We start from the raw sequence: 15,226 nt of genomic DNA on the forward strand, positions 1-15,226 counted from the left end.
CCAACATTTGGTTGGTAAAGCTTCCCGAGCACGGCAACAAACTGAGAAAATAAGAAAATCCAGGCATAATGCTGCAGGTTCTCTACAGATACGAGACACTTCCAGTTTCCCTCTCTGTCGGTTTCTGTCTTGTTACGTCTTTTACGTCATTTTGTCTTGCTACCGTACATCTTGTGATGTTTGGAATATAACATAAAAATAATGGATAATTTCCCTCGGATGCATTAAAACTAAAGTAGCAAGCCTGTTTTGGAAATGTAAGGTGTAGAAAGTACAGATATTTGTGATCAAATTTAGCTGAAGCACAGTAAGTATTTGTACTTTGTTACTTCCCACCTCTTTTCGAGGATGCGGTTAATGGTGCTGCTGAATTGTATTGTGTTTTATTGACAGCTGTTCACATGTATTTGTCCACCCCATTGATATCATTGAGGGTATGTTAAACAAGAGAAACAACGCTCCATGGTGCACAATTTAGTACAACAGCACCACAAACTCCAAAATAACTCATGAGTGAGGATTTAACACATGACTGTGGAAGACTGCATTCGTTTTAGCCAGGTGTACCTAATAAACTGGCAAATGAGTGTACAATGTTGCTCTAACTGTGACATTTAGGTTCCATTAACATGCACATTTGTAAAAACATAGTGCATATCAATGAGACTGCATTGATTGGTTCCTGGATCGGTCTCAGTATATCAGTATCCTTGTAATGGCTGTGAAATCAAGTGTAGTTCCACATCTCCCCACTAGAGGTAGACCCAGGCTCATTGGAGCAGCTCCGGGGGTCCCCTGCAGCCAAAATCCCCCCAGCACCTCCCCACCCAACCCCAGAGCAGGTGCCCATGTCTGGGCCTGTCTGGCCCCTCACCCCCTTATCTGATTAATACTACTAATCCTGGAGGTGTTCCTGCCTGCCAGAGAGGCCGGCCACCAGACTGGCCACTTTCTTGCTCACAGTGACCGGGCCACGAGGCACGGTTGTGGGTAACACTGTGCCAACTAGCTCTCTTGGAGCTAAGGGGGAGGGGGAGGGGGCGGTGTTTGAGCTCCAGCTTAGTTTTCTGCATCATAAAGACAGAATCATTTATCCTGAACACCGTGTTATTTTTACATGTATTCCAAAACACACCCTTCAAATAGACTTTCTTTTTTTCTTTCAGCCAATCCCCTCGAGCATCACTACTACAATGAGAAACTCCATTTCTGTGAAGGTGAGTTCCCAGCAGTGATAGAAACAGTTTATTCTTCATATCCACCCATATATGTGTGTGTGTGTGTGTGTGTGTGTGTGTGTGTGTGTGTGTGTGTGTGTGTGTGTGTGTGTGTGTGTGTGTGTGTGTGTGTGTGTGTGTGTGTGTCGGGGCCCTAATCATCTTACCAGTGGATGACCATCTTCCAGAAATCGCCGTCCTAGTCAGTCAACTGTCCTACTTCCTCTATTCTCTCTCTCCCTCCCTCTCTTCCCCTCACTCTCTCTGCTTTTCACCCAGTAGTGGAATACAAACACCCTTATCAGGAGACGAACACTCATCCCCCTGCCCTCCCCTCCCTCCTCTCTCCCCTGACCCCCCCCTCTCTTACCCTACCCTCCACACCCTCATTTGCATGCATCTGTTTACCTCGTCCTCCCACTCATTCTTAATAGAGAATCCCACTTCTTAATGGTTCGTTTCAGCAGAGATGAAAAGGGAGACTGTAAAATAAACAGATAGGGAAGTGATTGCACCATATTGAAAACAGCAGTCCTTCCTTTTCCTTTTTTTCTCTCACTCCCACTGAACTTCATGTATGTGCGTGGGCAGAAGCAGATGCACAAATTCAATTAGCTGTTTTTTTTTTTTCATATCCTTCCCTTCCTCTGTTTAACCACTAGAGATGGAGGGGGAAAAGGAGAGCTGGGAAATTAAAATGAAGGGGCCTTGGTGTGGTACGTGTTGAGATATGTGCTGCTAACTGCGAGGTTGCATTTGGGAGATAACTCAACTCAAGAGCGCCAAAAGTCCTCACGATTAAATATTTGCTTCTCCTCAAGGAGCAGTTTGTGTGTTTTTGAAGGGACATTTTGCTTTCAGTAGAGTATTTTCACTCCTTTAGTGCAGCTACATCAATCTGTAAGCAGCAGACTTCAGACTTTTGCTGCTTTGGGAATATGGCAGTGAGAAATATAAGAGTGGTAACTACATCACTTTTTAGTTTCTACATAGTAAGTAATGAGTTAAAATATGGTTTTAATGCTGTTGTCAGATGTTTGCAAACCCAGAGAGAGGGTCACCACTGACATATAATAAATAAATTAGATTTAAGTTTTGATTATTTGATTACATTTCCTGAAGTTAAAGTCCATAAATGGTTCCTCAGTGGCCTTTCAAAGTCCCGGACTCTTTGACATTTACATACACAACATTTTATGATTTTCTAATGTAGCTTCTCAATTTTAAAATACTAGTGCTGCAGTTTTTCTCTGTTACTCAATTCATTTTTCTATAAATTGGCAGAAATTAATAAAAGTTTATTGACTTTTTACAGTGTTCAAGGTGGCATTTTTAAGTTGCTTGTTTTGTAAATTGATTACAGTCCAAAACCAAACTGTTATCAATTTACATCAATATAAAATCAAAGAAAATCATTTGTCACATTTGAGAAGCTTAAACCAGCAAATGTTTGACCTCGTTTCTGCACTGATCTGGACTCAGGATTTGTCCCTGAGGTCAAAATGTTCGACCATTACTCTGTATACTTTCAAGTACAGATTCAGCATTGCATTTCATGTATCTGCATCTCTTTATTCCACCTTGACCATCTTGTCACCACCCTTTATTCCTCATGTCGCCCCTTTTCATATTTAGATCTCAACCCAGATATAAAGTTCAACCCTTTTACCCTTTCCGGTTGTTTGGTGCCACATTCTTCCAAATTCCCATGAGGACCTTTAGAAAGGAAAATTATTTCTCCCATGTCTGCATTTAAAAGTTCGAGTCACATGATCTTCAGATTCTTCTCGTGTTTTTCCTCCGTAGCTCGAGGCTATTCGTGGACCCCCAGGAACCGCCGACCAGAGAAGCTACGCGATTCGCTGAAGGAGTTGGAGGTACCCGCCTCCTCTGTTAAACCTTCCACTCCTCACCACCCCCCTCGTCTTCTTCCTCCCTCTGGGGATTTTGAGAGTTTTCCCTTTCCGAAACGGCCGATTGATTAACAAATAGGGGCATTCTCTCTCTTTTCTCCCTCTCCCTTCACTCTCCCTGTCGTTCCCGTTTGTTCTCCCCTCTCCCTCTCCTCTCTCATCACCTCTCTTTCGGCCGAGCTCTGTCATCGAGGGGGATATTTGAGGGGATCAGGGGGCTGCAGGCTGCCCCCTCATCCCTTCTCTTCCTCCCTCCTTCTCTTCCTCCTCCTTCCCTTCCTCTCCCCTCACTCACCCCCCCCTTCCTCCCCCCCTCGTCCCCTCTGTACTTGTGGCAGTACAGACCTAGCTTTGTTTGCAGGAACCTGTCTGTGGCTGTTACACACACACATGCACACACTCCCCACCCATCCACCTCCTTCCTCTCACCCGTAACCATTGTCTGAAACCAGAAACACCCCATCTCACCTCCACACCCCACCCTCCTTCTCCTCCTCCTCCTCCGTCCCTCTCTCCTCCCATCCAATCACCCCAGCTGGGTTTGGAATGTGGCAAGAATGACTGACACACACACACACACACACACACACACCACACACACACACTCACTTACAAGACAGCACACAAGCAGTCCTTACCTGCATCCTCTTTCAACTCTCTCCAACCCCTCCGTGAGCAGGAACTGCTGCAGCGACCACCTGTTGTGGCAAGTGTCCGGCACTGTGCACAACCAAGATAATTAATGCAAGTATGAGCGGCACAAGATGGAAAATTTCTGAATTTTGACACCAAACGTCACTGTTTGACAACTTAGGTAGAGGCAAGCAGTCGCCACAGAACATGTAACATACATTTTCACTCATTTTCACAAAACGATCACATTTAAATTGTATGTTTAAACACAGTTTTCTTTCGATATTGGTGTCATTGAGTGTTTTGACCTCCTATGTTTGTTTTATTTTTCTCACCGTCTTTCTCTGTGTGTATCTATCATACCCATTCAGGAACTGTTGCAGACCAACACCTGCGTTCACACCAGATGGAGGAAAAAGCATTGCTGCCAGGTACACACCCTCCTCAGCCCACCACCTACTGTATGCACATATTTGCACACACACACAAACAGCTCCTTTCAGGTTCAGATAGCCGCAGAAGATAAATGGTCCGCCCAGACCAGGCCTCAGATAAAGAGCTTCTAATACTAGTTACCAGGTTATTACAAGCTAATAGGAAACATCTCAAATAATGTCATCTTAATTAAGTGACTCTTTTTGATACCTTAAGGTTCATTTCATGTTGCTTGCCCAGGTTAAAAGACGACTTTTATATTGTTTGAAATGTATGAATTCATCTCACTTCTTATCCTGGACAATGCTCGTTGCTTTAAGCAAATAAAACAGTGGAGGTATTTTATTTATTTAGACTTAATTTAACCAGTAAGTTTGACTGTGATTAATGAACTCTTTAACAAGGGAGACCTGGCAAAGAATAACAACAACAACAACAAGAAAACACACTGATTTCAGAGACATTAAAATGATCAAATGCACACAAACAACCTGAACTCGAGGGATTCACAGTAGCCTTGAAGTCATTCAGTGGCACAATATTCTGATGTTTTAGATCGGTCTATAGATTGTTCCATGCAGTGGGCTCAGAAAGCCTAAATATTTGTTTTCCCCAACTCAGTTATGAGTTTGGGTACAATAAAAGTATGGTTTTGTCAATACAGACACACCAATGACTTAGGCAGCATGCACACAAAGTAGATTTACTTTTTAGTATAATAAACATTGTTGAAGATACACAATGATGAGTAGAAAGTTACTAACTGTTATTATACCGTACAGCATACAGTACATCTCCTTCTCTATCCTTAGAGCCTTGATTATGATACAGAAAAATTCCCTACCTTAAAAGTGTGTGCGTGTGTGTTTGTGCGTGTGTGTGTGCATGTGTGCTTCCTTGCAGTTGATGCTTAGCAGTGGAGTTCTGGTGACCCTGACCCTGAATGGACCTCAGCTCGAACAAGTCTGTGTCGACCGTACGTTAGTGGGCCGACTGCCAGCCAACACAGTGACTGATGGTTAGTTACAGGCACTATAACTAATCACACCATGTCTGTTTCTTTCTTTGAAACTTCTTTGCACTCTTTAATCCAGCAGGTACCCAGTGTATTAAAGCCCTCACACATCTTTGACTGTTGTTTTGGTTACCTTGGTTCTGCTAATGCTAATTAGAGCCATTGCATAACCATCATGCCTGTTATGGCAGCAAAAAAATGCTTTCTCCTGTATTGTTGCATTTCACTGAATTAAAAAATGGTTTAGATGTGACTTAAATGTTCCAGAGGTTCACCGTGGTTTAAGCAGATTAAAGGACACAAACATCATTGTTTCCACCACCTATCTCTGCTCACAGTCGGCACACACATACTCACACGGCGCGCACACGCACACACAGAAAAAAACACTCAAATAAACAAACAAACAAACAAACACAGGGACATTTACATTCAAATGTTCATTATTTTAAAGCCACTCAACCCTTTCTCTCACACTGTCAGCACAGACTGTGTGCTTACACCTGCTCACCACACATGCATCTACGACACACACACACACACACACACACACACACGCACTCCCCACTCTCCTCACCACTTTGTCACGCAAACACTCTCTCGCACACGCGCCGACTCACACACATAACAGGTGCCACAGGTGAGCGAGGCGACTCTGCTAGCTAATTGCGGGCAAATCCTTTTGTGCTGTGTGTGTCCAGGGGCCTTCCCTTAAGAGCATCCATCAGTGTTTTTCCTCCATCGTGCGTTCCTCCAGGGAGCACCGCCCCCCTCACACGGTGCTCCCTCGCTCTGCAGACCTGGCAGGAGAGAATAAGAGGCCGTGGACACCGGCCCAAATCTGCTAATTATTTCTTTCTTTCTGTATCAATTATTTGTTCACATAACACCGCCCTCCATGCTTCCGGCTGGGGTCTCCAGACACCTGATAAAGCCCCTGTATTGCACACACACACATACACACACACACACACACACACACACACACACACACACACACACACACACGTGCGCGCGTGCGCACACACTCACACAAACAGGCACACACACTTGTTCTCACATGGGTACATATGTAATTACAGACACACACTTTTTTTTTATAAAGACCAACAAGCACTTACTGTATGTCCACTCACATTTACAAGCTTCACATGCACACTCACATATACACAGTGGCACATACTGAGGCACACACACACACACACACACACACACACACACACACACACACAGGTACACATACACACCCACTCACCTCCCACTGCGCTCCATTCAAAGCCTCAGAGGCACTAATTATTAGAGTAATGGTTGTGAGAGGGTGGGTTCCGGGGATTGTGTGTGTGTCCGTGAGTGTGAGTGTGTGTGTGTGTGTGTGTGTGTGTGTGTGTGAGTGTGAGTGATTGGGGGGGTGTAGTAGGTTAGAGGCTGTTCTCACATCTGTCACTTGTTAAATTAGCCTGAGACAATTAGAGTAGAGAGCCAGACCAGATCACACCACTCAAACACATTTACAATGTACAATTACTGAAACAGTTTGAACTTACAATCAAGTTGTGTTTGATGTATGTGTGTGTGGTGTTTTAGGCCAGGTAGAAGGTAGAAGTTATTCAATTATTCAAATCAATTTAAGGCTACATCTAAGGATAACTTGTGTTGTTGTTTTAGATTAATTTTATTTTCTCGATTAATTGCCAAAAAGTAGTAAAAAATGCAAGTCACAAACTTCTTGGAGCAATTTCTTTTTATCTGACCAACTGTCGAAAAACCAAAATATTTTTCAACTATTGTCATATATGATACAAACAGGCAGCAAATCCTCATATTCGAGAAGCTAATTTTGACTTGAAAAGTGACTGAAAAGATCCAAATCCTTTCCTTTCAACCAATTACTCGACTAATCGTTTCCACTCTAGTCAAACTCTAAATCAAGATTTAAGTATCTGAGTTATGACAGAGAATTTGTTTTCATTTTTGGAACGAGATGTGACAACTTTCTAAAACAAAGAGGTTCACAGTATTTGAATGCTGAAAGAAAATCCCCTTTTTGATTTGCATGGACTCAGTTGAATGTGAGGCCTGGCGTGTATTCGCATCTTTTAGACAACAAGCAGCGACAGCCAGGTCTGGTTTTTGTTTCACGATGTGACAAAGCGAAGCAGGCTTACTGTCCTTTTTTCCTTTTTCTCTCTGTCTCTTAAACTTTGCATCCTCAATGCCGCTTACCTTCCAGTTTCTACCATGAGCTCCTATTGCATCATACAGAGCAGTAGATTACATATATTTTACACCATCAAAGTATTATGGGCTCCGTTTGGCCGATGGCTGGGCCAAGCTGCACATATGCTCCACGATTAAGCATCCTTAAGTGATTTTTCATAGCCAGTTTCATTTACCCATGTTTAAATGTGCTTTGGTTAAGCCCATTGGCCTCTTATGTCAACATGCTGCTGAGGAGATGGCATTAAATGGATTTAGAGGACTCTGTGTGTGTGAGCGTGTGTGTGCGTTTCTGTCTGTCTATGTATGTGAAAGAGACCGTGTGTGTGCTTTAACATGTTCTTGGTTTGTTTTTCCATGCATGTGTGTGTAGAATGCATAAAGCATGGCTGTAGGCTTGCATGTGTGTATGTATGTATGTAGGCGTGTGTGTGTGTGTGTGTGTGTGTGTGTGTGTGTACGTGTGTACGTGTGTACGTGTGTGTGTGTTTTTTTTTCTGTGTGTGTGTGAGAAGGGGGGGTTGTCCGGCTGGGTCATGAAGGTCTGGCCGCTTAATGCCAAATCAACCACCTGGTCCCAGATTGGGCCACAGCCTGGTTTCATATCCCCTCCTTCATTTGGGAATGAATGGGATTAAACCTAATCCCGTTTATAGACACCCATAGAGATCAATACTAAACTGCATTTAACTTGATTTGTCTATAATCTATTACAAAGACGCTTACTATTGCATTAAATGTTGTTGCGGAAAGCCAAGGCATCATTAATGGCTGTATTTTGTAATGGTTTAAGCCTTGAACCAGTTTTCATTACAAATGCTTCATAATCCAACTTCAACATTGGGACAGACTGACTCAATTGACCTGATTTAAGATGGTGAGTTTTTCTGTATTTTCAAGCAATGTGTTCATTTCCCTCGTGACTATTTGCATATTAATTTGAAAATTTTCACACAACAGGATGATTTGAAGTGTAATCATACCAATACCGGCACGTTTATAAATATAAATACACGCATGCCACGGTTAATTGGCGGTTAGATTTCTAAATCTCGGGGTGCAGCCTTACTCGTTCAACTCAAAGCAGGATATCTGAGAGACATGTGTAACAACCCCCCCTGCTTTCCATTTAATTGGTTTCATAAACAGATTAATTTGAAGGAGAGGGGGGCTTAATTGCTAATCAGCGTTTCCATGCAGCTCCTGAAGAGTTGAACAGGATCAAGTGTGTTCTACCACAAAAAGGCCTTAGAGCCTGCAGTACACTGACAGGGGAAGAGAGAAGAGAACAGGGGATGAAAGAGATACAAAGAGTATAGGAGGCAGTGGAGAGGAGAGGGGAGAATTAGGTGAAGGGGAAAGAGTAGTAAAGAAGTAGTGAGGGAGAGGAGAGGGAAAGAAGAGAGAATGAGGCAGACTGAGAAAGACTGAAACTTCTGTCCTCCCAATCCAAACTAATCTAAACTAAACTTTGCAGTGTAAGAGGGATAATTATTAATGGTACTGCAGTGTAATGAAGTGAAAACACAGAGGAGAACATTTAGAAAACTATCAGAATGAAATTGAATTGTTGAGTGGAGAGGTGCGTTGATATTTTTTGATTTATGCCTGTGTAGGGAGACGGCGAGTGTCACCTCTACAAATAGGCTGATGTTGTTTGTTCGGCATTATGACATTCAGTGACCAGTGTGGTGATGTCATTCCCAGCGGTGCTGAGCGACAGGCTGATTCTGCTGTCCTTCCTGGAGCAGAGCCAAGTGGCTGCAGTCTACCTCAACCAAAAGAACCAGGGCTCCCCAGAGACTGGCAGGCGAACAGACAAACTCTCGCCCTCTGAAATCAAGGTACAGTTGAACGCATTGATGGAGTGTGAGGAGTAATTGAGTAATGTGTTGGTGTTTGTGAGAGAGAAAGTAGAAAGTGTCAGAGTCAAAAGGAGGAGAGCAAGAGAAAGAAGCGTCAAAAAAAGAAAGGTGTTAACTTGTCATCCCATATCCATATCCAACTCCTGTCTTCATCCTACCTGATGGCCAACATTTCAAGTATCAATTCAGTATCAATTTCATATTTATCGGGTGAGATCAAAGGAAACCTGGAAACAGAAAATGTAAGTGTACAAGGATTGCCATCATGAAAAACTTCTGGTATAACAAGTCATATATGGTTGCTTTAAATTAAAACATCTATAACATCTAAACGTATTAAATCTTATGAAACCCAGTGAAAAGAGAGTTGCTCATTACCACAACACTGTAGTCAACTCTGTTTCCCACTGTCGCTCTGATGGCAACCTTCAACTGTTTCACCTCGCCAAGAGAACAGTCTCATCACATTTTCAGCTTCTCCTCTGGTGCTTAGTGGCAGTGCTAATACAAGGGATTGTGACCTGTAGTCCCCCGGTAAACATGATGACGTCTTCGGCTGTGCAGTCCCTCCTGACCGGCTGCTCTTGGGTTATACTCTGGAGCCGGATTGTCTCTGGGCTAGAGAGATCAGACGGGCCCTGACGTGGGCTTGTTTGATAAGAAAATGATAAATGGGACATGGAGATGTCACATTAGTGCATTGAGCAGCAACAAACTTTTCATTTTCTCTCCCACATGTCACAAAACCCTGCCTTACAGCAACTCTGAGGAGATACGCTAGTCTTCTGTGCTTGCTAGAGGGCACCTTTTAAATCACAGTGTTACTATGGTACAGGTCCAGTAGTTGATGATTGTTGGCCTTCAGTGATGCCCAACCCTAATTTCCATGTGAATTTAATACCCAAATATGTTGTGCATTTGGCTTGATACGACTTGTAAATGAAGAGCCTTTTGTATCTTTGTGCACAACAGGTGCTCAGTGTGTGAGTTTAAAAGTGCGTAGGTCACCTCCAACTCTACATCTTTCCTGTTATTGTCTATTAATCTCTCATAAAGGTGAGTATTGAAGGCAGTCAGATCTGGAGGTGTTTCTGGAGGTGTTAGTAACAGGTCTGATTATGTGCCGTCCCGTTTCTTCCTGCTCCCAAAACAAAACTACACTGTGTCCTCCTTCACTAGCTGGCTAACCGCTAACCCTGGCATTATCACATTACTGCCAGGCCCTTTTGTTAAGGTGTGTGTGGGTGTGTGTGCGCGTGCATGTTGGTGTGTATAAAAGCAATCGTTCCTGCCGTGCGTCTGTCTCCAGAAGCAGAGACCTGATAAGACACTCCCACACCACCACCACCACCACCATATTGTACACCCCACACCTCTGTCAGTGCAAGTGCATGCAACCTGCAACATACACACGTGTACACACGCACGCCCAACTACCCATCCCCCACAACAAACACACACATGCACAGCCACATACACATCGCCCTGGTCCAGTGGGCTAAGCTGGAGAAGGGAGAGTGGGGGGGCATTGAGGGGGGGGTGGCGGGCTAAACTAATCCGGCCCACAGAAAGTGGTTTTTGATTATTGCTGACCAGCAAACGCCAGCAGAAAGAAACGACTAGAAGAGGGAAGAGATGGGTAGGGATGGAGGGATGGAGGGATGGAGGGGGCATGCAGGGGGGTAGAGATAGAGTGTGTTATTAACCCCAGTGATTTTCTGATTTTTTTTTTTTTCTTCTTTTCCATTTCTAATCTGTCAGTGATCTCCCGTTCAGCTGTTTGGGGCAACTCTTTGTTCCCTTTATCATCAGATGTACTTCCATCATTTTAATTTGCCTCTGTATTTTTGTGTCCAAAGCAAATACCCCCCCCCCCCCCCCAAGGGGGCAAGCGGGGCAGACATGGACCACTGAACCTTAAATCTGCTCTACTCATACAGTACAGCTTGTCGATTCACTAATTTCTGCATGTTTCTGTGCTTTTACGCATTTTTTTTGTACTGAGGAGAATATTTTTTGTAGTCCCGATTTTACAACATCAACAATTCCTCTGCACTGTGACAGAGGTCATGGACACGCGTGTGTATGTTTGTGTGTGTGTATGTGTGTGTCTGTTTCCTAATGTGTGCATCTTAGCCGTCGATGCTGGTAGCTGGTTTATTGTGAGTGTGACTGGTTATATAGAGCGTATGAAAGGCCTGTATGATTATAGGACTCGCCGTGTGTGTGTGTGTGTGTGTGTGTGTGTGTTGGTCGTTGTGTGTGTGTGAAGAAGGAATGAGCTGTGGTGTACATGAAAGGCGGGGTCACAGTGTAAGACCTGCAATTTCACCTGCTTTATAAGTGCTTCTGGATAGAGCACTGTTTGTTTAATGGTGTGTGTGTGTGTGTGTGTGTGTGAGTGCGCGTCTGCACGTTGTGTGTTGATAAAAGTGTGTGTTGATAGACTTTTTACATCAGTGCCTCTACTTGTATGTACATGTGTATTTGTGTGCATACATGCATGCATTCATGTATGCGTGTGTGTGTGTTTCTTAGTGAGTGTGCGTGCCCACCCCCCCTTCGCCCCAAGCACCACGAGAGCTCATTACTGTGCGTCTCTTTGTTGTGGCCCGTAGAGCGTGGCGGACCTTCCAAAAAATATGCACATCACTAAAACAACAAGCCCGACAGAACAAAACACACACACACACGTACACATTAATAATGGAGGATAAAAAACAACCTTAGACATCAACAAAAACAGAATGGGGGAAGGACAAGAGAGTGATGTTTGGGGCTACAGATGTGGAAGTTTCAGAGACCTCAGGTAGGTGAATCCAAATGGGTGAGTCATTAATAAACTTTGATAACTTCCCCTTCTTCTGAGGATTCGTTTTGACTCTTCGTGTGTATCTGCCAGTGTTGATTTTTCTCTCTTCTGCCCATTGAGAGTACACACTCCTTTTTTTTTTTTTGTTATGTGTTTTTATGTCCAGGTGTTGAGTGTGGACGTGAGTGGGCGGGGGCGCAGGCTTCACAGACGCGTTGGTCTCAACCGTCTTCAGGACGTGGCGGTCTGCTGGTGGAACCTGGACGAGCCCAGTGACGAGCTGTGGCCCTGGACTCCCACAGACGCACACAGGAACAACCTGGTCCTACTCAGCTGCTCACCTGCTGAAGGCCTCAAGGTACACAAACACACACACACACACACCTACAAATCAGTTGGTTTTGTGGCTGTTTTTAAAGGCAAATTAAGTCATTATTGACTTTCAAAGAAAGTGCTGTATGCACCAGTAAATTTTGCATTTAAAATAAAGAGTGGAGTTGTAGAGTGCAAACAGTGTGCTCTTGAAATTTCCAGAAAACTTAATGAACTCATGGGGCCAGACCAACACTGTAAGGCTCATTTATATTCCCTTTCCCTGTCACTGCCCTCATATTTCCACACGTCCTTCACTTTGGGATGGATGTTAAGCAATAGAATCGGTCTCACAAAGACCTCCACCTTTCCTTCGTCATCGTCCAACTCACATTCAATTCCCGTCCAGTCTCCTCCCAGCTGTTCTGTAGTTAATGTTTGTCTCTGTGCCCGGGTAAAGAGACATCATACAGATGTTTTAAACTTCTCACAAACTCCCATAAAATCTCCTCAAACAATTCTGCCAATTTTAAAACTTCTTCCTTCCTGTGGTCGCGTCTCACTTGAACTGTTGGCTAGAGTAGAGACAGAAGGCTCCGTCCGTATCTGTTAACGTTAAGTTTAAATTAGCCTTTACCTTTCCCTTTGCTTGGGAGCAAGTATTCTTCACAAGTGATTGTAAGATGGAGCGTGAAATAATCAGGTGAACTGATGCTACATTAGCAGTGATGTGTGTGTTGCACCAGACTGTAGTAGTGCTGAGGAAGCTGAGGCTGAAAATTAAAACTCTCATGTTTCAATCTCTGTATTCAAAGTAGTAGGAGCTTCAGACAAGAACCATTGCTTCTTCACATTCAAATGATGGGGTCAGGATGCTTCTTAAACTCTCACGGACATAATTAAGGCAATTCTAGCTGGAATGAGACCCTAGGACAGATCCAGAACATGTTGTGAGGCTGACATACCCACCTGGCCTGTAAACACCTTAAGATTTCCCAGGATCAGGACACGGCTGCTCAGCCTGCTGCCACAGCAACACAGACCCGGACAAGTTAAGAACAGCAGATGGATGGATGGATGAATGTAGAGTTAACTGTGGATCAATGAAATGTCCTGACTTCACTTATAACGCCATTTATGTGACCCTTAACTCATTGCTTTCACACGAAAGAGTTCACCTGCTTATTGCACTTTCTGCCATCTCAAGTAGCAGATAATGTGATGATGAAGATCCTGCTCACTGGCTCGTTCAGATTAAATCAAGCTTTCGACATCAGCTCTCATAACAAGCACGTTTCACAAGACTTTAGAGTGAACAAGCTAGGCTAAATCTGACAAATAATTGTAACAATTGAAGACAAAACAAAACAAGTAAAGAAATGAGACAGAGCAAAGTGTTAAATTGTGAGTAACTTGAGTAGCCGTCACAAAAATGCTCAACTTTAAAGGCTTTTTTAATACCTTTCAGTGTCATTGAAGCCTTAAACTCACAAATCATAACTCCTGCTGTTTTGATTTTTATATATTTTTACACACTCTCAGGTACTTTCACACACATGCTGTCAGGCACACACACAGAGTGAGGACACATAGTGAAAGAGGCACCAAAGCTGCTGTTTTGAGTGGAGACCTGTGTTGTCGTGGATGGGATTGGGGATGGTGCGTTAGTCACCTCAAGGGTGGCACCTCTGTGTTGCACCTCCGTGCATCACCATATGAAATAAGCAGGAGAGCTAAGCTGTGGTACAGCGTGAAGGAGAACGCCTACACATCCTCACACACTCACACACACACACATATGCTTAGACACACATCCTTATGGCCTCTGGCAAAACCCAACCCGTGACCCGATTCTGTGTCAACGTTGGATTGGCCTTGTGCCGAAAGCAGATGAAAGATCCCAAATTACCGAACCGGGCTTAACTCAACTCCTCATACCGTGTACCTCGGTAAGCGTATGCAAAATATTCACCACAGCAGAGAGAGAAGGGAGAGAGGGAGGAAAGATGAGCGTTACCAATTGCATGCGAGGAAAACAAATTCACGCAGGAGAGAATGAGGGAGGGATGTGAGCTAGGGGGGGCACTTGAATATTGAAATAAGCAGAGCAGATGTTGTTCGCCGCTTTTTCCGCTTCTTGTTTTTGGAACGCTCTTCACATTTATCACACTCCTTCACCTAGTTTATTCTCTCTGTCTCCTCCAACCCCCCCAGTCCTCCTTCTCCTCCTTCTCCTCCTTCCTTCCTCCACGCTTCAAGAACATTAAAGTCTCTTCGTGGGGCTGCGGCATCGCGCTCTAATGAAAGCGTTTGTTGTCATTTTTCAGATGCACGGTGTGAAATTAAGCGAGCAGTTTATGTAAGAGCCGTGGCGGGAATCAAACGCCGGGCACACATCGGGAGACGCCAGCTACTTCAATCACTTCAAGCTCATATATATGTTCCTTTTGTTCAGTTCGCTATCTGCCGCACTAAGCCAATTTTCTAGCCAGTCTCTCGGCATTTAAAAAAGTCTGATTTCTTTCCCTATGTGGTCTTAATTCGTATGCCCCCCCCCCTTTCCCTTCTCCTCATGCTGATAAGTGGAGCCACGGCACGCAGGGGGGTGGAGGGTGGGAAGGAGAGAAAAACACATACATAGTTCGTTTTTATGCAGCCAGTTAACATTTTTAATTATCCTTCCTTCATGCTTCCCTCCTTTAACCCCCCCACCCCCCAAAAACAACACATACACACACAAACCTTTTCCTGGAATTTAATAATCTTAATGAAAAGAAAACACCAGATGAATGTTTTATGCTTTTTTT

General features: G+C 43.9%; 1 protein-coding gene across 2 annotated transcripts in view; it reads left to right on the forward strand.

The window, feature by feature from the left end:
- Nucleotides 1-15,226, forward strand: part of wdpcp (WD repeat containing planar cell polarity effector) — a 78,280-nt gene that overhangs the window by 30,091 nt on the left and 32,963 nt on the right. For both annotated transcript variants that reach the window (XM_073481536.1, XM_073481537.1), the window contains exons 5-10: nt 1,167-1,217; nt 3,024-3,094; nt 4,135-4,194; nt 5,102-5,216; nt 9,138-9,274; nt 12,274-12,465. In XM_073481536.1, coding sequence (XP_073337637.1) covers nt 1,167-1,217; nt 3,024-3,094; nt 4,135-4,194; nt 5,102-5,216; nt 9,138-9,274; nt 12,274-12,465 — 626 coding nt within the window. The remainder of the gene's footprint in view (nt 1-1,166; nt 1,218-3,023; nt 3,095-4,134; nt 4,195-5,101; nt 5,217-9,137; nt 9,275-12,273; nt 12,466-15,226) is intronic.

This window comes from Pagrus major, chromosome 15 (genome assembly GCF_040436345.1).
Source record: "Pagrus major chromosome 15, Pma_NU_1.0".
NCBI lineage: Eukaryota > Metazoa > Chordata > Actinopteri > Spariformes > Sparidae > Pagrus > Pagrus major.